We start from the raw sequence: 23,780 nt of genomic DNA on the forward strand, positions 1-23,780 counted from the left end.
TGAGAAAGTTTCTCATTATTTTGAGTTAGTAAGTCAAAATAATGAGATACTTTATGATTATTTTGAGATTGTATCTCATTATTTTGAGCTAGTTTTGACTTGGTATCTCCTTATGTGGAGAAAGTATCTCATTATTTTGAGTTATTACATCTTATTTTTTTTCCATTCAGTGTCACAAATGAACTTCATCCATAGGAAACGTCTCGTCTGGTTCAAAATGTCCGAAGCGAAGAAGATTTCGTATTTGGTAAAAACGTTGAGTCAAGTGTTTTCTAACGTGACCGTCGTCCTGCAGCGCTGCGGTCTCGGTCTCTAGTCTCTAGTCTCTGTAGACGGCGGCGGCGTGTCTGGGGGGGGGCAGGTGGTGGTACGAGTCGTAGTCCAAGTGAACGTCGTAGCCGGAGCTCTGAGTCTGAAACAGGCCGTGCTCGGTGGCGCCGCCGACAGGGGAGTAGTGGTGGTGCGGCGGCGGCGGCGGTGCGTAGTGCGGCGAGGGCGACGGCTCCTGTTTGGGCGCCATGTTGTTGTTGTTGTTGTTGTTGTTGCTGCTGCTGATGATGCTGAGCGGGGGGGTCGGGGGGCCGTCGTAGGGCGGAGTCCCCACACTGGCGTTGTACTCGGCGTGCGGCGAGTGGTTCTCGTAGCCGCCGCCCTTCACGGCGCGGAGGTGCAGCAGGTGGGCGGAGTCGAAGCTGCCGTACGGCGGGCTGGGTAACCCCGGCGACGAGTAACTATGGTGATGAGGATGAGGATGGTGAGGATGATGAGGATGATGAGGATGAGTCCGCACGCCGTGTCTGTCCTCAGGCCGCATCACGCCGCCGCCGTTGTTGTTGGGGGTTACGGGGCCGAGCTGCAGGCAGCCGGCCACCAGGTTGGAGGTGGGCTGCGACAGGCCTTCGCACAGCGTCTCCATGAAGGCGCGGCTCTCCGTGGACACGCCGCCCTCCAGCGCCTCCGACAGGGCGCAGATGTAGTTGCGCGCGAGCCGCAGCGTCTCGATCTTGGACAGCTTCTGCGTCTTGGAGTGGCAGGGCATGATGCCGCGCAGGTTCTCCAGCGCGTCGTTCAGCCCGTGCATCCGCGAGCGCTCCCGGGCGTTGGCCTTCACCCGCCGCGCGCGGAAACGCTCCTGACGCGCTTTGGTCATGCGCTTCTTCTTCGGTCCTCGTCGTTTGGACTTGTTCTCCGCTTCCTGTCCTCCTCCTCCTCCTCCTCCCTGCTCCTCCTCTTCTTCCCCTTCATCCTCCTCCTCTTCCTCGTCCTCCTCCTCCATGTCCTCGCTCCCCATCTCCCTCGGCTGCTGGTTGGCTGCTCTGTAGAGGCGATGGCGTGACGAGGCCGAGGCGTCACCGTCCCCGTCAGGCGAGCTCATGTCCTCGTCCATCCACCCCTCCTCCTCCTCCTCCTCCCCCTCCGTCTGTCTCACGTACGGTTTAATCATCATGATCCTGTGGAGAGAGAGACAGAGACACAGTGAGTAATTTTTACATTTTACATCAAACACCCGATGGTTTACACAGTACAACGACCATCGAACATCTCGCAGCAAATCTCGTGCAGCCACTGGGAGCAGAGATCACATTCATTTTTCCGAAGAACTTTTCCATGTCTTGGCTTCAGGACACTTGGGTCAGTACAGACCAAGGGGGCAGTTGTGGGTCTGAGAAGTGAAGTCACTTCCACGTTCAACAAACTGCAATCCCCTCTTCTTCCTCTGGGGGCTGGTGTCAGAAGGGAGCATTCTCCATAGACCCCCATGTTAAAATCGCCGACTTTACATCCTCAGTAAACATGATAAAAGCCTGGTGTCAGAACGTTTTTTGGTCTCAATCGATAGTTTCTACCCCCACACACACTCTGAGGGGGGGGGATTTTTTTTTAACTTTACCGTTTTACTGTTATTAGGTTAAAACTCTGGCCAATTAGGGCGCGGAAACGTTGAGTGACAGGTCCGAGCAGCTTCGAGGCCAGTGGGCGGGTTCTCGGCCCGGCCAATCCAACATGGCGCTGTTCAGGCCGCCATGTTGGAGTCACAAAAACGACTCCCCAGAACCAATGGGGGACGTCACGGACGCTACGTCCATTCTTTTTACAGTCTATGGTACAGACGAGCAGTATGGAGGTATCTGGATGTTTCATAGTGTGTGTTTTGGACCAATCAGAAGTGAACTCTATCCACCGCCATTATATTAAAACCCGTCACCAACCGGACCCCCCCTGGAACTCCTAAAGAGTTTTGATGACTCTGAAAGTTCTCCAAACCCTTCCTTGGCATCATGACGGTGAGTAGATGATTGGTGGTGAATTATCGATTTTGGGTGAAGTGTCCCTTTAAGGTTTGATGATTTTCCCAAATATCCCAAATAGTTGAAGTTTCCCTGAGCAAGACACTGAACCACTGACTGTTGATATGAACGAGTGTCCATTCACCTGATGAGATCTAAACCATTTTACGATATGTCTGCTGAAACTCTTGAATCGTGCTCTCTGATTGGCTGGATTTTCCCTTCGGGCTGCCGTACAAACATGGCGGCGCAAGATGGCGGTGCTCTCTAAAGCAAGACCCTTGCTACATATGTTTTATATAAAATAATAATTATAAGACTACGAAAACCGAACTAATTTTATTTTATAGCGATTATACACAAATACAAATATATTCATAGATTTTGCCAATAGACCTCGACAAATATTACACACTGCACCTTTAACTTACACATGTACCTGTCCTGCATGTCTTGTTGTAGCTCTCCTTTTATTGAGTCGGTCTGTTTTATCTTATCTTATATGCTGTGCTGTGCAAGCTTTTTATGTCTGCTTTTGCTCTGCGTGACTGTTTAGTGTTTAATGATGTTTGTTGTGTCCTGTATATTGTCCTTGTCTATATTTTATTAACATGTTGATCTCATTTTATTGTTTGCATATTATGTACCTCCTTCCTCCTTCCTTCTACGGCAATATTTATTGATGTGGACTGTCACTGCTAAATAAACTAATAAAATTTAAATTTAAATTAAAAAATATATACTTCTATATATAGAGCTCGAGCGATGACGAGGATCTTGTTGTTATTCTTTTTTTTCCCCCAATGATTTGTGTTTTTGGAGCCTTTCTCAAGCTCCAAAAAACAGCAACTTTGCACACACACGACACGTCAGGACTTGCGAAAAACGTACGTATTTTTAAAGTCGTTCAACGTGGGCGGGACAAATTGACTCAACAGCGCCCCCTAAGTTGAGCCCCTTGTATGAGTTTCACCTAGACATATGAAAAAGTTGAACACTTTGATTAGAATTTTTAATTTTGACGCAGATTTTGCGATTTCCACACCTTGTACTTGAACGAACTCCTCCTGAGGCAGGAACATGAGAGGTTGTTCAACGCTGCTCACAGCTTTAATTAACTTTCACATTCAGATCTGATGCAGATTTGACTCTTAATGAACATTTACTGATATTTTTTCTCACCTCACAGCCTTTGTTTTAGACTCTGCTGCTCAGTTCAACTCAGTTATTTATCTCTGATCCAGTGTGACGACACATTTATATGGTAAAATATCACATATCTATAGTTTAGGCCTATATAAAGTAAGGTCCAGATGTCTGAGAATAAACCATGTTTATCATCTTTAACTCTCTCTGGAAGCTTCATGTTCAACAAGCTGCAGAAGTTTGTCTTCATTTACACTTAGGTTAATGGGGTTTTTTGGTTTTTTTTTAAAGATGGACAATAGATTCCTGTATTTTAACTTATTTTAAAGTCAATTATTTAAGATAGCCTATATTAACGTTTAACAGGCTGTGGGTCAACAGAAAAGATGAATCCATTAGTTTATCCTGGTGGTGGTGGAAAGAAAGAGGTTTGAAAAGTTACTTGAAATACTAATTAAGTGTGGGGGTAGAGCCCATTTAACCTGAACTGTCATTATCAATAATATCAATTATAATTTTAAAAAAAAGACTAAAAGTTGAAATTCAGTGTTTCAGCACCGGACAGTTCCTCCTCGGCCTCTCTCTGATTGGTCGAATCGTCACAGAGACTTTAACACCTTTATGACACATGATGGAGATTTGTTGTTGTTGTTTTTTATATACTATATATATTATTTTATTTCATATATCTACTATACCACCATCCCCCCCTCCCCCCCCCCTGTTTCCGGTTAATCCCGGTCAACCTGTGAACTGGTAAAGCCCCGCGCGCCCCTGACAGGAGACTCAATCTGGGGCATCGCAGGATTTTCTCCGCGGATGAAGCGACGAGTGGCGCGGGATTAAATGAAAGATCGACATCCCCCAGATCAGTGACAGACAGATTCAGACTCAGATTGAATTGAAATAGACTTTTTTTTTTCTCTTTTCAAAAAAAAAAAAAAAAAAAAGTATTAATGTCTCTGCACAAATTAATTGCGTGCGTGCGTGTTTGAGCTGCTGTTTGCTAAATGTCTGCTGGAGCATTTTAAGATTAAGCCTTTTATACTTTATATATTGTAGAAGTTCATTATGTCCGAATGTACAGTAGTATTTAGTTTTCCTTTTTTTTTCCAAGGCAAGAAGTTGTTTCTCATAGGCTACCTTGTTTGTTAACAGAACTGTCACCCTTTTATACTTTATTCTCATTAGATAAGAAGAATAATAGGCTAGTAATGATAATAGTCATTTCATTTCATATTTAAACTCGGAGATATATTGAGGAGTAACCTCATTTACAATATAGCCGAGATGAAACACAAAACACACAAGGACAGAAGACAAGACATTTGAAACATACAAAAACATAACAGAATACCAGAATTTAAGGTGACTAGGGTAAATTGAAACATAGTTAAAAGCTCGAGCAGTTAGAGGTAAAATAAGATGTATAGTTATGGCTTTAAATTGTCCCATTGATAAAAGTGAGGTAAGTTTCAAATGATTTAAGTAAGAATAAACCCACTGCCTGTTGACTCTCAGACCCAGAAGCTTCAAACTGATGCGATGGATCTAAACTCTAAATGTGTTAGAAGCTGAATAAAAATCATTATTATTATTATTATTATTATTATTATTATTATTATTATTATTATTATTATTATTATTATTATTATTATTATTATTAATATTAATCAGAGTGAACTTTACCGGAGCTGAAGTGTCTTGATGCTGCTGCTTCCCCTCGGTTTCTCTCGGTTCCTCTCGGTTCCTCTCGGCTCCTCCTCGGGTCACAGTCCGGTGTCTCTGCCCATGAACCGGAGCTGAAGTTCAGTCCGAGTGCGGGTCTCTCTGCGGGGGCTGCGGGTTTTAACCTCCGCGGCGAAGCTCCTCCTCCTCCTCCTCCTCCTCCTCCACGCGCTTCATCCAACTCCTGCTGACGCGCGCGTGGCTGGCCCGTGGCTCTCTCTCTCTCTCTCTCTCTCTCTCTCTCTCTCTCTCTCTCTCTCTCTCTCTCTCTCTCTCTCTCTCTCTCTCTCTCTCTCGCTCTCGCTCTCGCTCTCTCTATTCAAATTCGCTTTATTGGCATCATGACAGTTTAAAGAACTATGTTGCCAAAGCATTAGGAATCAATGACACAATACAACTCATCATGAAACCAAGTATATACAACAATATACAAATAAATAAAAAGTATACATAAAATGATTTACCCTATGCATGTGTGTTGTGTGTGCTGATCAAGTTCTCACTCTCTCTTATACATAGTCTAAATGACATGAAACTTAAAAAAAATTGGGCATCATTAGACTGTTGCAAGTTGTTATATATAAAACATACACACTAAAAAAAATGTTGGGTTATTTCTGTAACCCAATTTCTGAGTTATTGGTGTTGAGTTAAATTTTTGGGTTATTTTTCCAGAGTGTAACCCATTTTCAGGGTTATAGGCAATGAATTTAACCCAATTCCTGGGTTGTTCAAGTAATTTCAGTGAAACAGTTGAATATTCAACCCAAAAGTTGGGTCAAAAAGAATAACCCAACCTGTTGGGTTAAAATTAGCCCCAAAAAAAGGGGGTTTGTCCTTATATGAACCAGCAGTTGGGTTAAAATGGGGTTATTTTTTAACCCAACTGTTTTTAGTGTGTACACATATTGTTATTAAGTGATGACTGAATTTAGTAAATTCTCTCTCTCTCTCTCTCTCTCTCTCTCTCTCTCCCTCTCTCTCTCTCTCTCTCTCTCTCTCTCTCTCTCTCTCTCTCCCTCTCTCTCTCCCTCTCTCTCTCTCTCTCTCTCCCTCTCTCTCTCCCTCTCTCTCTCTCTCTCTCTCTCTCTCTCTCTCCTTCTCTCTCTCTCCCTCTCTCTCTCTCTCTCTGTGGAGGGTCTGGATGTGCCGCGGCTCAGGCGGCTGATGACACTAACCGCATGTGACAGCTTGAAGTTGCATGTGAGCAGGTGTTTCACTCACTCCGGCCCCTCTTCCTCTTCCAGCAGCAGCAGCAGCATCCATCCATCCATCCATCCATCCATCCATCCATCCATCCATCCATCCATCCATCCATCCATCCATCCATCCATCCATCCATCCATCCATCCATCCATCCAGCAGAGATAAGCTGCTGCTGATGAACAAGTTCAACGCACCCGGGAGGAGGAAGCTCCGACCAGACGGGGTTTGTTTGGTCACACGAGGGGCGTGTGTGTGTGTGTGTGTGTGTGTGTGTGTGTGTGTGTGTGTGTGTGTGTGTGTGTGTGTGTGTGTGTGTGTGTGTGTGTGTGTGTGGTTACATCGGTAATGAAGACCTAGACTGAAACTCATGGCACTGACACAACCTCCTCCTCCTCCTGAGGGATGAAGGTGCAGAGCTTCTGGATTTTGAATCTGTAAAACACCACGAACCATAAAAGTTTTTATTCATCAGTAGGCTACATTTTTAGAAAGTTTAAGGTTGTTTTTTTATGGTGAAAAATGTTATTTAATCAAGTTTAATGTTGAGAAAGAGAGCTGGATACAGAGAACGAGAGAGAGAGACGTTGATGTTGAATTAGTTACTGAAACATTTCGTTTTTTATATAAAATATTTTATTTCCTCACTTTGAAGAAAAAATTGTCACTTATTCACCCAAAATCGATATATCAGGATTGATAGATAGATAGATAGATAGATAGATAGATAGATAGATAGATAGATAGATAGATAGATAGATAGATAGATAGATAGATAGATAGATAGATAGATAGATAGATAGATAGATATTTCAATGGTCCTCTGCAGTGCTCACACAATGCCAAAGGGACGATGCATTTTTGGGAAACTGAGAAGGAAATTTAGTTTTGACACATGAGGGAAGTATTTTGGGAGAGAGATGAGCTTTTGCAAGTGATCTATGGTGTTGTGCTGAAGCTGAACTGTAACACTGTTTTACCAAATGATCTTAGATTTATGAGAATGGAATTTCTGTTTAGAGAAATGAGCCGAACCAATGGAGAAAAACTGTAACGAACTCTCTCAAAAAATTGTAATTAAAATGTAATATAAACTTTTTTTTTTACACTTTCACTGCATCAGATCTTTATAACAACTTCATACCTTAACTTAGATATAAAGTTTATTATGATGATAGATAGATAGATAGAACGATAGATAGAACGATAGATAGAACGATAGATAGAACGATAGATAGATAGATAGATAGATAGATAGATAGATAGATAGATAGATAGATAGATAGATAGATAGATAGATAGATAGATAGATAGATTATTGTTGATGACAGATAAGACTACACAGATATACTTTTATTTTTTTTAACCTTTATTTTACCAGGCAAATTGCTTGAGATTAAAAAAATCTCTTTTACGAGCATGGTAACATGGTAGGTGATAAATAACCTTATCCACCGCTCCATGGATTGATTTCTCACTGGCTTCATTGTTGGAAACAGATGATGCACATGGAGGAGAGGAGGGTTAGAGACACAGAGGAGTTGTATAGTTGTATAGTTTAACACCTGAACTGGAGAAGAGTTCAGTTCTGCTCTTCCACCGCTCCTATACAGTCTGAGTAAACGCAGCTTTGGCCTGAGCTACTTTTACAGGATAATCTTCACACCTAAAGTCCGAGCTGCTTCTGCTTCCTGTTGCCCCCCTCCTCCCCTCCTCCCCCCTCCTCCCTACCTCCTCCCCCCGGGTCTCTGCTCGTCCTATTCCACACCTGCAGCCTGGAATGGGAATAGCAGAGCCGGGCCTCCTGCTGCATCCCCCAGAGTGCAGCCGGCAGGGGAATACCACGAGGCTGAGTGAGGCCCTGTTGTGTCCCCATTGCACACACACAACACCACACAACACAACAACACACACACACATTTTATGAAAACAGAATTTGCATTTAATTTCATTTAGTTGCGTCCCATTTCTTAATAACTCTGTAAATCAGTCTGTCTGGATCACAAACTGCTTCTTTCCTCCATGTTGACCCACTTGTCGTCCATTCGTCATCTTCCACAAGTGGCGTTCAAGAGCGATACTGTAGCAGCCTATGTATATATTATACTGTATATGTGCCATAATGTCTCCATGGTCCCTGAGTGTGGCCACACATGATGATGATGATGATGATGAGAGATGATGGCTCAGATGCTCCCTCACCTTCTCTAGGTGCGTTTACACTGCAAAAACTCAAAATCTTTCCCAGAATATTTGTCTTATTTCTTGTCAAAATGTCTCATTTCTAGTCAAAACTAATCTCTTTCCACTTAAAATAAGACTCATCACCTAAAAATTAACTTGTTTTTAGATCATTTTCACTTGTTTCAAACACATTTTCACTTGAAATAAGTAGAAAAATCTGTTTTTTGTGCTTGTAATAAGAAAGAAAAACTTGCTCCACTATCAGATTTTTCTACGTATTTCAAGTGAAAATCTGCTTGAAAGAAGTAAAAAAAAAAAAAAAACAAGCTACTTTTTATGTATAACTATGTATGTATATGTGTAAATAGGTATAATTAGATTAGTTTTGACGAGAAATTACATTTTGACTTGAAATAAGACAAATATTCTTGGTAGGATTTTGAGTTTTTGCAGTGTATGAGATGGGAATTTAGTTTGTTATAGTTGAAAATAAAATAAAATAAATGGAGGACAGATAAAACTTCACTCCAGTACACACACACACAAACATGACATGACCTTCCTCTCAATCCCCAGAGTTTGTGTGTGTGTGTGTGTGTGTGTGTGTGTGTGTGTGTGTGTGTGTGTGTGTGTGTGTGTGTGTGTGTGTGTGTGTGTGTGTGTGTGTGTGTGTGTGTGTGTGTGTGTGTGTGTGGTAGTGGGGGGGTGGGGGGGCAGTGAGTGGGGCTTTGTCCATCTGTCATACTGGAAATCCTTGGAGAGACGTCAACACCACAGCATGAGGAGTGTGTGTCAGCGTGTGTGTGTGTGTGTGAGGATAGATTACATGTGCAGTGATCAAAATTAATTTCCCTCCTACAATATCAGCAGCTTCACACTTTTTTACTTAAAGGGATAGTTCAACATTTTTGGCAAATCGGCCCATTGCCATAATAATCCCTATAGTCATAGCAGTAGGTTTGTTACCTTTAATTGTCGGTGCAAGCTGTTTTTAGAACAGCGGAGCAGAGCCGTGAGCTGCTCAGAGCTACGCTACGGAGGCTCATTATGGGATTTCTTGGTTTCCCTCATCAAACTCATCAAATACACAATCCAACAACTCCACAACGCTCTGGTGGACAAGTTGTGAGCTGCACATTCACCACGCTATGAGATAATAACACAACGTTACCAGACAGAGTTGTTTTAGAGGGAAATACAGAGACTGTTGATGAAAAACTGTCCCTGAAATCAGTGGTTTTGCATGAATTTCCCTCTAAAACAACTCTGTCTGGTAACGTTGTGTTATTATCTCATAGCGTGGTGAATGTGCAGCTCACAACTTGTCCACCAGAGCGTTGTGGAGTTGTTGGATTGTCTATTTAGTGAGTTTGATGGAGGGAAACCAAGAAATCCCATAATGAGCCTCCGTAGCGTAGCTCTGAGCAGCTCACGGCTCTGCTCCGCCGTTCTAAAAACAGGTTGCACCGACAATTAAAGGTAACAACTATAAACTCCTAAAACTATAGGGATTATGTCAATGGGCCAGTTTGCCAAAATGTTGAACTCACTCTGCGTCCGTGTCAACATTTGCAGTTTTGGTTAAAAAAAAAGAAAAAGAAAAAGAAAAAGAAGAACGTTGACAATGCTTCAGTCGTGTGAATGTACAAAAAAAAAAAAAAAACCTGCAGAGAATGAACGTTGCTCTGCGTTTCATGGTCTCCCATCAACTTTAGAAAACGGCCGCCCAAACTTGAACCTCCGTTGACCATGTGTCCTCTCCTCCTGATGGACCGCACAACACACACACACACACACCCTCCCTCCCCTCCTCTGAACCCCTAAACCCCCTTAACCCCTCTGCTGGCCCCCCTGTTGTGCGTGCTCATTGGCCGACCGCCTTCAGGCGTCCTCCATTGTCTGCTTCCCCTATAAGCAGCTTTGTTTCTGCGTGTGCAGCTGGGCGAGCCCGCGCAGCCATTAGCCGCCGCCGCCGCTGCAGCTACACGCCAAAGGGAGAGGGAGCGGGATAATATAATTACAAAAACAAAAGTCAGGTGGCTCACCAGATCTGCCAGGAGAAGCCCGTGTTGGGGCGGGTGGCCCAGCTATAATTCGATTATGAAGTTGTGTGAGTGACAAAAGAAACAATTGAATCTTTTTTTTCTCTTTTATTTGCCCCTCTGTGATTTAATTTGATTCCATTGGGGCAGTGTGAAAAGAGAGAAGATTTACTCTTCTAATTTTGAGACTCACCAGCTCAGAAAATGTAATATTGTCTGAAAAACCAGAAAGAGAAAGAAAGAAAGAAAGAGGCAGAAAGAGAGGGGGATTCCTTTCCTCCCTGGGCGACTTCATTCATTGTGGTGCTGCAGAGGCTGAAATCAGATGAATCGCTGAAGGCTGAAGGCTGAAGGCTGAAGCTGCTGCTGCTGAACGGACCGACTGACTGGTCTTGTGCGCTTGTGTTTGCATGAATGCGTGCAGAGCGGCGGGACAATGGGATCAGTGGCAGATCCATCTCCTGTAATACTTTCTTTAAACAGAGCTGCAAGTGTGTCCCCCCTGTTCTGTCGGCAGACCAGAATTTATCCTGTTAGTCACCCTAGATGAGTGAAAAAAGAAAAAAAATAAATCAACCCCCCATCCCAGCTGGACACAGACACACACACACACACACTTAACCCCACACACACACTGGGGAGTTCTAGCAGCTTTATGGACAGCTGATAAGAGCAGGTTGAGCTGGTGGCGACTGTTCGGAGCAGGTCAAGCAGAACACGATCTGTTAATGTCTTTTTGTTTCCACGGTTCGTTCTGCAAAAGCCTGAATTTTGTTTTTTGTTTTGTTTTGCTGTTATAAAAGACAATGAGCAATTGTGTCACACTTACACACACATGCTCTTCTACCCACTGAAGGGGCTGGTGTGTGTTAGTATTGTGCCCACTCAGGCTGTGTAAACGCCCATTTTTTGCCCCATTAGCCACAGTTTGATGGAGCCCCAGGGAGAGCAGAGCGGCACATTCTCCTGCTCAGAAACGTTGCACCGCTGATTCATCATCAACTGTCCGGGTTTCTGTTTTATTCATGTTAATGTGTGTGTGTTTGTGTGTTTGTGTGTGTGTGTGTGTGTGTGTGTGTGTGTGTGTGTGCGTGTGTGTGTGTGTGTGTGCAGCGCTGCAAACAAAACCACCGACATTTGCAGATAAGATGTATTTTTTCAAGCTGATTTTTCATTATCATGAGTAGCTCTCCCCGTCTGTTGGGAATATGATTTCAAAGCATTTACATAATGAGTCTAATGACAGACAGACAGACTGGCTGCTCTGCTCTGCTCTGTTAGTCGTCGCTTCGTCGCCGTCTCTTCAGCAGCTTCAGTTTCTGGGAGTTGCGGGAAACGCGGAGCCGATGAACTTCTTCCCGTCGCCGTAGGTGGTTTTGTCCCAGGTGTAGGTCTGGATGATGAGCTCCTTCCCTCCCAGACTCAGACGACACCTGAGGAAGACGTTTGTTGGTTTGTATTGTCACTTATGAACCCCATGCAGGAAGTATACAGTAGCTGCTGCTTTACAAAAGCTAATGCGGATCTTAAAGGAATAGTTCACCAAAACATGAGATTCAGTCATTGTTGATTCCCCCTCATGCTGATGAATACTCCACTGCAAAAACTCAAAATCTTTCCAAGAATATTTGTCTTATTTCTTGTCAAAATGTCTAATTTCTAGTCAAAACTAATCTCTTTTCACTTAAAATAAGACTCATCACCTAAAAATGAACTTGTTTTGAGACAATTTTCATTTGTTTCAAACAAACTTTCACTTGAAATAAGTAGAAAAATCTGCCAATGAAAGGAAGTTATTTGTTCTTGTACTAAGGAAGAAAAACTTGCTCCACTATCAGATTTTTCTACTTATATCAAGTGAAAATCTGTTTGAAAGAAGTAAAAAATTTCTAAAAACAAGCTGCTTTTAATGTGATGAGTCTTATTTGAGGTATAATGAGATTTGTTTTGACTAGAAATGACATTTTGACTAGAAATAAGACAAATATTCTTGGTAAGATTTTGAGTTTTTGCAGTGTCCGGAGTAGTTTTTTATTCCTCAAAGTGCATCTGGAGACCCGGGAGGCCGGTTCCTAGTCCAACCAAAACTTTATATGAGAGTAATAGGGCCCGACACAAAAACGTCCATAAAACTACACAACAACCATTTAATATTCCTCCACACTGCTCGTCCACTGCAATCCAAGTGTCCTGAAGGGAGATAGTCCAGAGTTTACTGGAAACTACCTCATTGAGGCAAGTCTGGTCACCTTTCAAATTCAATACAGGACTGTTTAGGCTGTAAAAAATGTCCTAAATGACGTTGTTTCCAGTAAACTCTGGACTACACTGCAAAAACTCAAAATCTTTCCAAGAATATTTGACCTGTTTCTAGGCAAAATGTCATTTTCAGTCAAAACAAATGTCATTATACTTAAAATAAGACTCCTCACATAAAAAGCAGCTTGTTTTTAGACACTTTTTACTTATTTCAAGCAGATTTTCACTTGTAATAAGTAGAAAAATCTGATAGTGGAGCAAGTTTTTCTTCCTTATTACAAGCACAAAAAACTTGCTTTCACTGGCAGATTTTTCTACTTATTTCAAGTGAAAATTTGTTTGAAACAAGTGAAAATGATCTAAAAACAAGTTCATTTTTAGGTGATGAGTCTTATTTTAAGTGGAAAGAGATTAGTTTTGACTAGAAATGAGACATTTTGACAAGAAATAAGACAAATATACTTGGAAAGATTTTGAGTTTTTGCAGTGTATATCCCTTCAGGACACTTGGACGAGCAGTGTGGAGGAATATTAAATAGTTGTTGTGTAGTTTTATGGACGTTTTTGTGTCGGGCCCTATTACTCTCATATAAAGTTCCCGGGCCTCCCGGGTCTCCAGATGCACTTTGAGGAATAAAAAACTACTCCAGAGTATTCATCAGCATGAATTACATTTTTTTGGTGGACTACTCCTTTCATAAACCGAACCAGTTACTGTATTGGACAGAGGAAGTTGTAGGCTCTATACTCACTGTTTCCCGGGACGAGCGATGTAGCAGAGGCTGTAGAGGGCGAAGTCGAACTCAGGGCTGCAGCCGATGACGGCCGAGCCAACCTGCTTGTAGTAACCCTCCCACATGAACTGCATCCCCATCACGTCAGGGAAGCTCGTCCACTGACCGAGACACACAACAGGGAGGATGAACAAAGTGTCTCAAACATCAGCACAACACTTCATAACTGTGTAATCATCCCTGTTTTCTGCACTGATAAAAAGACGCTGTAGCTCAAGCCGAGTAAACACACCAGCCTCTCACCACGGCGACTGCATTGTTCCCAAGTGTACAACATCATTTGCACAGTCTGCCTTCTCAATAAAAGAGGTTAGTTAACCTATGGAACACTTTACCCACTCACCTGAAACTGGAGACTGATACAAACTCGTTTAATAGAGGATTAAAAGCATGGTTAAAAGCAAAACAACAATGCCCACATGTATAAATATACTTTTTCATTGTTAATAGGTATTTTTACTGTTACGATCATACTTTTATAACTTTTTTTACTTTATTTGTTTATTTGGTCGGGACAATGCATATTATTAAAGCAGAAGTAAGTGATATATCTGTGTTAAAGCAGAAGTGAGTGATCCAGTCGTTTTCGCTAATGCTGCGTTCCAGGCAGGCTTTTGAAATCGTAAATTACAGCTTCAAGTCACAACTTACGACTTTGTAGCGTTCCAGGCAACCCACTCGTGTTTTTCCGACCTGTTTTACCGGTGAAAGTCACTATAACGGCCACTCGTAACTTCTGACCCGTGAACTCGTACCAGATCGAACTGGTACCACTTCACGGTCGGAAAAATACGAGTTTCCTTGAACGCACCATAACAGTCCTCGTTGCTACATCACCACATTCACGGCGTTCCTTGGCTGCACACACAGCCCTGCATGCCGTTCTCTCTCCTCATTGGATAAAAACTGTAGGATACGATAAATGTTTTCTCCTCGGCTCAGAGCAGAGCAGAGGGACTGAGAGACCCGTGTTTCAGACCAAACACTCTATGTAAGTGATTGCTGTCGGAAGATACAACTATTTAAGACTTATATTAACACAAATATATCACTCACTTCTGCTTTAACCTATGGAACACTTTACCCACTCTTCTGAAACTGGACACTGACACAAACTCCTTTAACAGAGGACTAAAAGTATGGTTAAAAGCAAAACAACAATGCCCACATGTATAAATATGGACTTTCTCATTGTTACTATTTTTACTGTTACGATCATGATTTCTGTTTGCTCAATCTCCTCTCGTTGATCTTGTGCTCTGTATTTTCTAGTCTGCTACTGTCATGATGTAGTGTCACACTGCAAAAACTCAAAATCTCTCCAAGAATATTTGTCTTATTTCTTGTCAAAATGTCTCATTTCTAGTCAAACTAATCTCTTTCCACGCACCACCTAAAAATTAACTTGTTTTTAGATCATTTTCATTTGTTTCAAACAAATTTTCACTTGAAATAAGTAGAAAAATCTGCCAGTGAAAGCAGGTTTTTTGTGCTTGTAATCAGATTTTTCTACTTATTTCAAGTGAAAATCTGCTTGAAAGAAATAAAAAGTGTTTAAAAACAAGCTACTTTTAAAGTGATGAGTCTTATAATTAGATTTGTTTTGACTAGAAATGACATTTTGACTAGAAATAGGACAAATATTCTTGGTAAGATTTTGAGTTTTTGCAGTGCATGCACTTGGTTTTATCTTGTACTGTTGATAATATGTTCTGTGCTTTTAGATTAGCCGCCTATGGACTGGTGTTGAAAATTAGCACATGTGCTAAACACACCCAAGCAAAGCATCTGTTCTGTCCACTGGAACAGTCTCAATGTATTTGTGATGTCCATATCAAATAAATAAATAAACATAACATAACATAACATAACATAACATAACACCGTCTTTGTATTCATGTATGTCTACTCACCGGTCCGTTGAAGCTGTGGCTGTATTAGTTCAGCGACCCCCTTTTCTCAAGCAGATAAAACTGGATCCAGTTGTGGAAACCAGACACTTTTCCTCCCTTGACCTCTCCTACGGCACCACACAGGAAACAGGTTTTCATCCATGCACTTATTTTGAAGTTGAAGTTGAAGTTGAAAAGACTTCCTGTCCGTCCTCACCTGCAAAGATGTGTTCGAAGCCGCTCGAGTCCAACTTGTTGTTGTTGCGGGAGTAAAGGCCGAACCACATCATCTTCAGATCCTGAAGGAACTCCTCCTCGGATGCGTAGACGCCTTCAGACCAGGAACAGAGACTCAATGAGACTTAAAGGGATAGTTCAACATTTTGGCAAATTGGCCCATTGCCATAATCCCTATAGTCATAGCAGTAGGTTTGCTAGTACTGTAGGTAAGCTATTTTTAGAATGGCGGAGCAGAGCTGTGAGCTGCTCAGAGCTACAATGCAAAAACTCAAAATCTTTCCAAGAATATTTGTCTTATTTCTAGTCAAAACTAACCTCTTTCCACTTAAAATAAGACTCATCACCTAAAAAGTAACTTGTTTTTAGATAATTTTCATTTGTTTCAAACAAATTTTCACTTGAAATAAGTAGAAAAATCTGCCAGTGAAAGCAAGTTTTTTGTGCTTGTAATAAGAAAGAAAAACTTGCTCCACTATCAGATTTTTCTACTTATTTCAAGTGAAAATCTGATTGAAAGAAGTAAAAAGGGTCTAAAAACAAGCTGCTTTTTATGTGATGAGTCTTATTTTAGGTATAATGAGATTAGATTTGACTAGAAATGACATTTTGACGAAAAATAAGACAAATATTCTTGGTAAGATATTTGATTTTTTGCAGTGTACGCTACGCAGGCTCATGCGATTTCTTGGTTTCCCTCATCAAACTCATCAAATACACAATCCAACAACTCCACAACGATCTGGTGGACAAGTTGTGAGCTGCACATTCACCACGCTATGAGATAATAACACAACGTTACCACACAGAGTTGTTTTAGAGGGAAATACAGAGACTGTTGATGAAAAACTGTCCCTGAAGGCAACGTGCATCAGCGGTTTTGCATGAATTTACCTCTAAAACAACTAACTCTGAGCAGCTCACGGCTCTGCTCCGCCGTTCTAATTGTTGCACCGACAATTAAAGGTAACGAACCTACTGCTAAAACTACCCACCCTTGGTGTAGAGGAAGGCGAACAGCTCTCGGCCCAGCTCGGTGTTGGACATGGTCTCCTTGACGAAGGCCTCCTGCTCCGCCAGCTGCTCGGGACTGAAGTTCTCCGCCTGGCCGGTCATCCTGCGGTAGTTGTCCAGCACGGCCAGGAAGGCCACGTAGGTCGGCCTGGAGAACAGAGCGTCCTCGTTCAGGTAGCGGAACAGGCTGCAAGCAGGAGGAGATACAAGAAAAACAACACACATTACTGTAAAACTCTCCTGTTGTCCTCCTGGGTCAAGGAAGGAAGGAAGGAAGGAAGGGGAAAAGGGAGGGAAAGATAGAAGGAGGGAGGGAACAGATTGGGTCAAATAGGAAGGAAGAAGTAAGGATGAAGGGAAGGAAGGAAGAAGTAAGGGGGAAGTAAGGGGGAAGGAAGGAAGGAAGGAAGGAAGGAAGGAAGGAAGGAAGGAAGGAAGGAAGGAAGGAAGGAAGGAAGGAAGGAAGGAAGGAAGGAAGGAAGGAAGGAAGGAAGAAGTAAGGATGAAGGGAAGGAAGGAAGAAGTAAGGGGGAAGGAAGGAAGGAAGGAAGGAAGGAAGGAAGGAAGGAAGGAAGGAAGGAAGAAGTAAGGATGAAGGGAAGGAAGGAAGAAGTAAGGGGGAAGGAAGGAAGGAAGGAAGGAAGGAAGGAAGGAAGGAAGGAAGGAAGGAAGGAAGGAAGGAAGGAAGGAAGGAAGGAAGGAAGGAAGGAAGGAAGGAAGGACGAAGGGAAGGAAGGAAGGAAGGGAGGGGAAAAGGAAGGAAAGAAAAGTGGAGGGAGGGAACAAATTTGTTCAAGGAAGGAAGGAAGAAGAGGGAAGAAAGAAGGAAGGGAGGGTGAAAGGATTGTGGAAAAGAAGGAAGGGAAAGATGGAGGGAGGATTTGTTCAAGGAAGGAAGAAGGGAAAGAAGGAAGAAGGAAAGAAAGATGGAGGGAGGGATAGGGAACAGATCAGGTCAATTGGCTCAAAAGAGGAAGGAAGAAGAAGTAAGGACGAAGGGAAGGAAGGAAGGAAGGAAGGAAGGAAGGAAGGAAGGAAGGAAGGAAGGAAGGAAGGAAGGAAGGAAGGAAGGAAGGAAGGAAGGAAGGAAGGAAGGAAGGAAGAAGAGGGAAGAAAGAAGGAAGGGAGGGGAAATGATTGTCGAAAGAAGGAAGGGAAAAGGGAAGGATGGAGGAAGGGAAGAGAAGATCAAGAATAGGAAGAGGAAGCGGAGGAAGAGGAAGAAGAAGCAGAAGAGTGTGAAGAGAGGACATTGTAGCTCACGGTTTAGCAGAGAGGTCGTTCTTGGAGCTGGTCTGAGAGTCGGGTACCAGCGCCTGGGCCTCGATGACCAGCTCCGAGGCCGAGGCCTTGTTAGAGTCCAGAACGTAAAGAGTCTCAGAGATGGATTTGATCTCAGCGTCGGAGATCACACCTCCACCTCCACCTCCACTTCCTCCTCCTCCATCGCCTGTAGAGAATCACAGAGTCACACACACACAACAACAACCACTAAAGATAAAGCAGCTGTAGCGCCATACTCATATTCTAGAAACAGTCTGCTACACTGCAAAAACTCTACATCTTTCCAAGAATATTTGTCTCATTTCTTGTCAAAACTAATCTCTTTCCACTTTAAATAAGACTCATCACCTAAAAATTTACTTGTTTTTAGATCATTTCCACTTGTTTCAAACTAATTTTCACTTGAAATAAGTAGAAAAATCTGCCAATGAAAGCAAGTTTTTTGTGTTTGTAATAAGAAAGAAAAACTTGCTCCACTATCAGATTTTTCTACTTATTTCCATTGAAAATCTGCTTGAAAGATGTAAAAAGTGTCTAAAAACAAACTGCTTTTTATGTGATGAGTCTTATTTTAAGTAGAATGAGATTTGTTTTGACTAAAAATAAGACAAATATTCTTGGTAAGATATTTGATTTTTTGCAGTGTAGTAGTACATTTATATTTAAAGCCCCAGTCTGTAACTTATTTGGCTTTTTATTATCAAAAATCAAATCTGTCTTTCATAAATACGTATTTCACTGAAGTGGAATCACAGCCGCATACAAATGAAAGCTTTCTGGTACCTTAGAACAGTGGTTCTCGAAGGTTTTTACATCAAGGACCCTAAATTGACACAAATTAGACCACGGACGGACCGCCATTGGACAAAAGTGATTTACTCTTTATTAAGTGTGTTTCATATTTGACTGTAAACATTTCTCTTTTCATGTGCTTATAGCTGAGCTCTTTTTTGAGAACTTTAAACTTTATCTATTTTCTTTTATTTTACTTTATATGCTTCTTTTGCTCCTTCTTTTAACTCTGTGTTTTTTGTTGTTATGCTGTTCTTTAAAAGAAAAAAAACTTTTGTCTTTATGTAAAGCACATTGAGTTGCCTTGGTATGAAATGTGCTATATAAATAAAGATGCCTTGCCTCGCCTAAACACATTTTGTTAAATGATCTGATCTGATTATTACCAAACAACACAGATGGAGGTGAAGCTGAGGAAACTACCACCAGTACTCATTTGTTATTTAAGCACAGCAACAGTGACACCTGCTGGTTTGATGATGAAAAGACGGTTTTGACCACGAATCAGTTTCTCATGAAGAGCTGAAGGACTTTAGAAAACGTTTTAATACCACAATGTTAAAAAAAAAAACTCAATTAAATGTCTTTAAAATTCAGTAAAAGTGAAGAAGTAATAGTAAATGCTCACTTTGTTAAACATGTATAGAATGTGATATGTATATATTTATATAGGCTACTATGTATAGCCTACTACCTTAACTACTATTTAAATATAGTTCGAGGTTTCTCTGACAAACAGCAGGTTCAGGCTGTTTATTGATCGGCTGTTGATTCCTCCATGTGAAAGTCAACAGGTGCAACACACACACACACACACACACACACACACACACACACACACACACACACACACACACACACACACACACACACACCTAGAGCTGTTTTGTAATGTTGTTCAGTTGTGACCGTTGAGCTCCACCCAGTGTGATTTTATTGGCTAATCTGTTGTTGAATGTGAGCGGTGTCCGAACTGTACTTAGTCATTTCTAGTTAAAACAAATCTAATTATAAAGCAGCTTGTTTTTAGACACTTTTTACTTCTTTCAAGCAGATTTTCCACTTAAAATAAGTAGAAAAATCTGATAGTGGAACAAGTTTTTCTTTCTTATTACAAGCACAAAAAACTTGCTTTCACTGGCAGATTTTTCTACTTATTTCATTTAAGAATTAGTTTGAAACAAGTGAAAATTATCTCAAATACGTTAATTTTTAGGTGATGAGTCTTATTATAAGTGGAAAGAGATTAGTTTTGACTAGAAATGAGACATCTGAGAAGAAATAAGACAAATATTCTTAGAAAGATTTTGCGTTTTTGCAGTGTGTGATTGAACTAATTCATACACACCTGTACATTCAGTTACAGGTGTTACTTCCATTACTACAGGTGTGTACAGATGAATAAGTACAGTGACAGTCAGTTGCAGGTGCGTATAGATTCCATTTCTATAGGTGTGTATGAATAACACACGTGTACATTTAATTATAGGTGTGTATAGATGATTAAGATTTTTAAAACTCTTTGTTGTCAGGTTTTTAGTTCTTTCTTTCTTTCTTCTCTTTTTATTATCTTGCTCTGTAAAACACTTTGTGCTACTTTTTGTGTTTTGTATGAGCCGTGCTATAAAATGTGTTACTACTATTATTATTATTACTTATTATTACTAGTAGTAGCAGTGTAAAACTGGTGCAGTCGTGGAACCAGTTCTTTGTCTTTGGAAACAAGAAAAACTGTCCAACGGAAACCTCTGTCTCCACAGACAGGAGCTTAAAGGTGTGTGTGTGTGTGTGTGTGTGTGTGTGTGTGTGTGTGTGTGTGTGTGTGTGTGTGTGTGTGTGTGTGTGTGTGTGTGTGTGTGTGTGTGTGTGTGTGTGTGTGTGTGTGTGTGTGTGTGCTGTTCTTACCGTTGCACTGCTGAGTGTAGTCGCTGCAGCAGTTGTCGTACTGACGACACTTGGAGTTGCAGTGACACTTGTTCTGGTTGTTGTACTTCTCTCCACAGCGGCCTTTACAGGAGGTGGCCGAAGCTGCACGGGGGACAAACAGGTTGGTAAACTATTATTATTAATATTATTAATATTAATGATGATGATGATAATAATGTGTAGATGATTTAACAACGCGGCTCTCACCTTTACACACGTCGGTGTAGTCTGAGCAGCAGTCTCTGTAGCGCTCGCAGGACGGGTTACACTGACAGGAGAAGCTGCTGTCTGTCCCGTAACCACAGCGACCCTGACACGAGTCCAGAGAGTCTGCAGAGGAAACGCAATAACCCATTTTTACATAGCATCATAACAACATAGTCTGCCCTTAGACCCTCACACACACTGAGGAAAAACTCCAGAGAAAAAACCTTAACAGGAGAAACCACAAACTCAAAATCTTTCCAAGAATATTTGTCTTATTTCTTCTCAAAATGTCTCATTACTAGTCAAAACTAAACTCTTTCCACTTAAAATAAGACTCATCACCTAAAAATTAACTTATTTTAAGATCATTTTAATTTGTTTAAAACAAATTTTCACTTAAAATAAGTAGAAAAATCTGATAGTGGAGCAAGTTTTTCTTTCTTATTACAAACACAAAAAACTTGCTTTCACTGGCAGATTTTTCTACTTATTTCAAGTGAAAATCTGCTTGAAATAAGTAAAACGTGTCTAAAAACAAGATACTTTTTAAATATGATGAGTCTTATTTTAAGTAGAATGAGATTTGTTTTGACTAGAAATGACATTTTTACTAGAAATCAGACAAATATTCTTGGTAAGATTTTGAGTTTTTGCAGGCTGAGCAACAGAGGGAAAACGGGCAATAGAAGTTTTGTACAGACAAGTCAAGTGTGTTAATGAAACACAGCACACAACAGGTGTAGTATTATACTGTATATATATGGTTATTGATAAAGCTGTAATAATAATAATAATGGATCAGAATAATAATAATGGATCAGAATAATAATAATGGATCAGAATAGAAAGTAAAAACCTACTTACTGCTGAATCCCTGTCCGAACAGGGTGACGCAGAGCGCGAGGAGAGCGATGAGCTTCATCTTGGCTCTCGGTCCTGACTATGAGGTGAGCTGCTGTTTTCAACCAGCTGCTTTTATACTGCAGCAGCTGCAGCACGATTCACCTGACGAGGCCAAACAGACCTGTTGTTAACCAGCAGCCTCACTCCCGTCACTCTGACAGAATGAAACACTGTAAAAACAAAAGGCCTGATGCTTTTCTTAACCCTAGACCTGTCGTTCTCAACTGGTGGGTCGGGACCCAAAAGTGGGTCGCGGACCCGTTCTGGATGGGTCGCAGACAGCTGGTCAAAAAAGTAAATAATATTTAATGCACATCTGATGTTGGACATGTCTTTTATTTTGAAAAATAACTTATTTTGAAAGGCACACGAGACACGTGAACACATGCAGTTGTAATGCTCCTCCTCACTTTCTTATTATTTGCTCCATTTGCTCTGAATGCAAAGATATCAGTTTCTTATTAATGTGGCCTGATGCAGTGAATCTTGTTTTGTTTTGTGGGTCTTTATTTTGTGCAATTTGATATTTATTCACTTTTGTGAACATGCTCTGAATGCAGAGATGCATTAGAAGTCAAATATATCATTTTGTTGGTCTCCATTTTGTGCAGTTTGATATTATTTTTGCTCAATAAAGAGCAAAATTAGTTTTTAAAGGCTTTTTTATTTTTTATCTTGGTTTGAATTCTATAAAAGTGGGTCGTGACCTTAATGACCATGGGAACATGTGGGTCCCAGAGTGAGACTAGTTGAGAACTCCTGCCCTAGAACACTAACGTCGGGTGATTTTCACCCATGAAATATTGTTTCATAATTTTCATTATGTTGCTGTTGTCTGAGTTTCATGGGTCTCTGTAGCTTCATACTGCTCACTGACGTCACTAAGGTAGGAGGCATGTTACCCTGCTCACATCCCTAGTTTTTTCAGCAGGCACATGTTCAGGTGGATTTCACCCGACGTTAGTGTTTATTGTTTGTTTGTTTATTTATTTTCATATATCAAAGTTAAAAGAGATATAACATATAAAATCCAAAACAATGTGAAGGGGAATGCCAAAAAACCCTCCAGGGGCTTGTAGGGTGGCATTCTCCGACTACAGTTCTAAGCTAATGAGCATACATTTGTGTGGTACAAAAGTCGTTCATACATAATAAATACAAACATGGTTTAACATGATTTAACATTGTACAATGCAATGCAAAAAGCTTGATAAACATATGATAAGAAATATAAAATAATCCCAGTTTAGATAGGCAGACCATGTAGAAAGTATTGACTGGTTAGCAGGAGAGACTTTAGTGCTCTCCTAAATTGTTGTAAAGATAAATCAAAAAAATGTACAGGTAATAAATTCCATATTCTTGGCCCACGATAAAGTAACAGAACTGTGAATCAGCACAGCTTTATGTATTAAATCTGGCGACCGTTTCTGGTGATGCTGACAATGTTTCTTTTTTCTTTTAACTCCACCAAATAAGTCTCAAATGTCCCACAAATGGCTCTGAAGGACAAAGTCTAAGCTCCATTAGTTGTTTTTTTATAAGGAAGGTTTTGTTAAAAACAATCACAAATCTTGGACATTTTTTTATAGGATCACCATGATAGCTTTTTTTCATTTTGTGAAACATTGTATAGTGGAAAATTAAGGAAGTGTACTTCAATTTGCCATGTACTGTTGTATTTTAATATAGGCTACTTTGATGATATTATATCGGGTAAAAAATACCCGGCGTTAGTGATGATGTTACTATTTTAACGTTAGTGTAAAGGGTTAATAATAATCAGCTCCTGTTGGTGTGTTTATGCAAAATATGTGCAACTGGGCAACGTGCAACATCCATTCAGCACCTTAGACAGTAACTCTATCATTTTATTCTCAT

General features: G+C 41.0%; 2 protein-coding genes across 2 annotated transcripts; both read right to left on the bottom strand.

The window, feature by feature from the left end:
* Positions 1-319: 319 nt before the first annotated feature.
* On the bottom strand, positions 320-1,447 carry LOC310985544 (neurogenic differentiation factor 1-like; the record flags this gene model as incomplete). The annotated part of the gene is made up of 1 exon (XM_083971159.1): positions 320-1,447. One exon carries the CDS (start codon positions 1,445-1,447, stop codon positions 320-322), a length of 1,128 nt encoding a protein of 375 aa, XP_083827285.1.
* A 10,456-nt stretch (positions 1,448-11,903) lies between these two features.
* endou (endonuclease, polyU-specific) lies at positions 11,904-21,918 on the bottom strand (the record flags this gene model as incomplete). The annotated part of the gene is given in 10 exon segments (XM_083972401.1): positions 11,904-12,024; positions 13,603-13,745; positions 15,558-15,581; positions 15,585-15,664; positions 15,754-15,867; positions 16,769-16,974; positions 18,051-18,237; positions 20,769-20,891; positions 20,997-21,119; positions 21,861-21,918. Coding segments are annotated over 10 exon segments (1,179 nt in total).
* Between the last annotated feature and the right edge of the window lie 1,862 nt (positions 21,919-23,780).

The sequence above is a fragment of the Trachurus trachurus genome (assembly GCF_905171665.1).
Source record: "Trachurus trachurus genome assembly, chromosome: 5".
Lineage (NCBI taxonomy): Eukaryota > Metazoa > Chordata > Actinopteri > Carangiformes > Carangidae > Trachurus > Trachurus trachurus.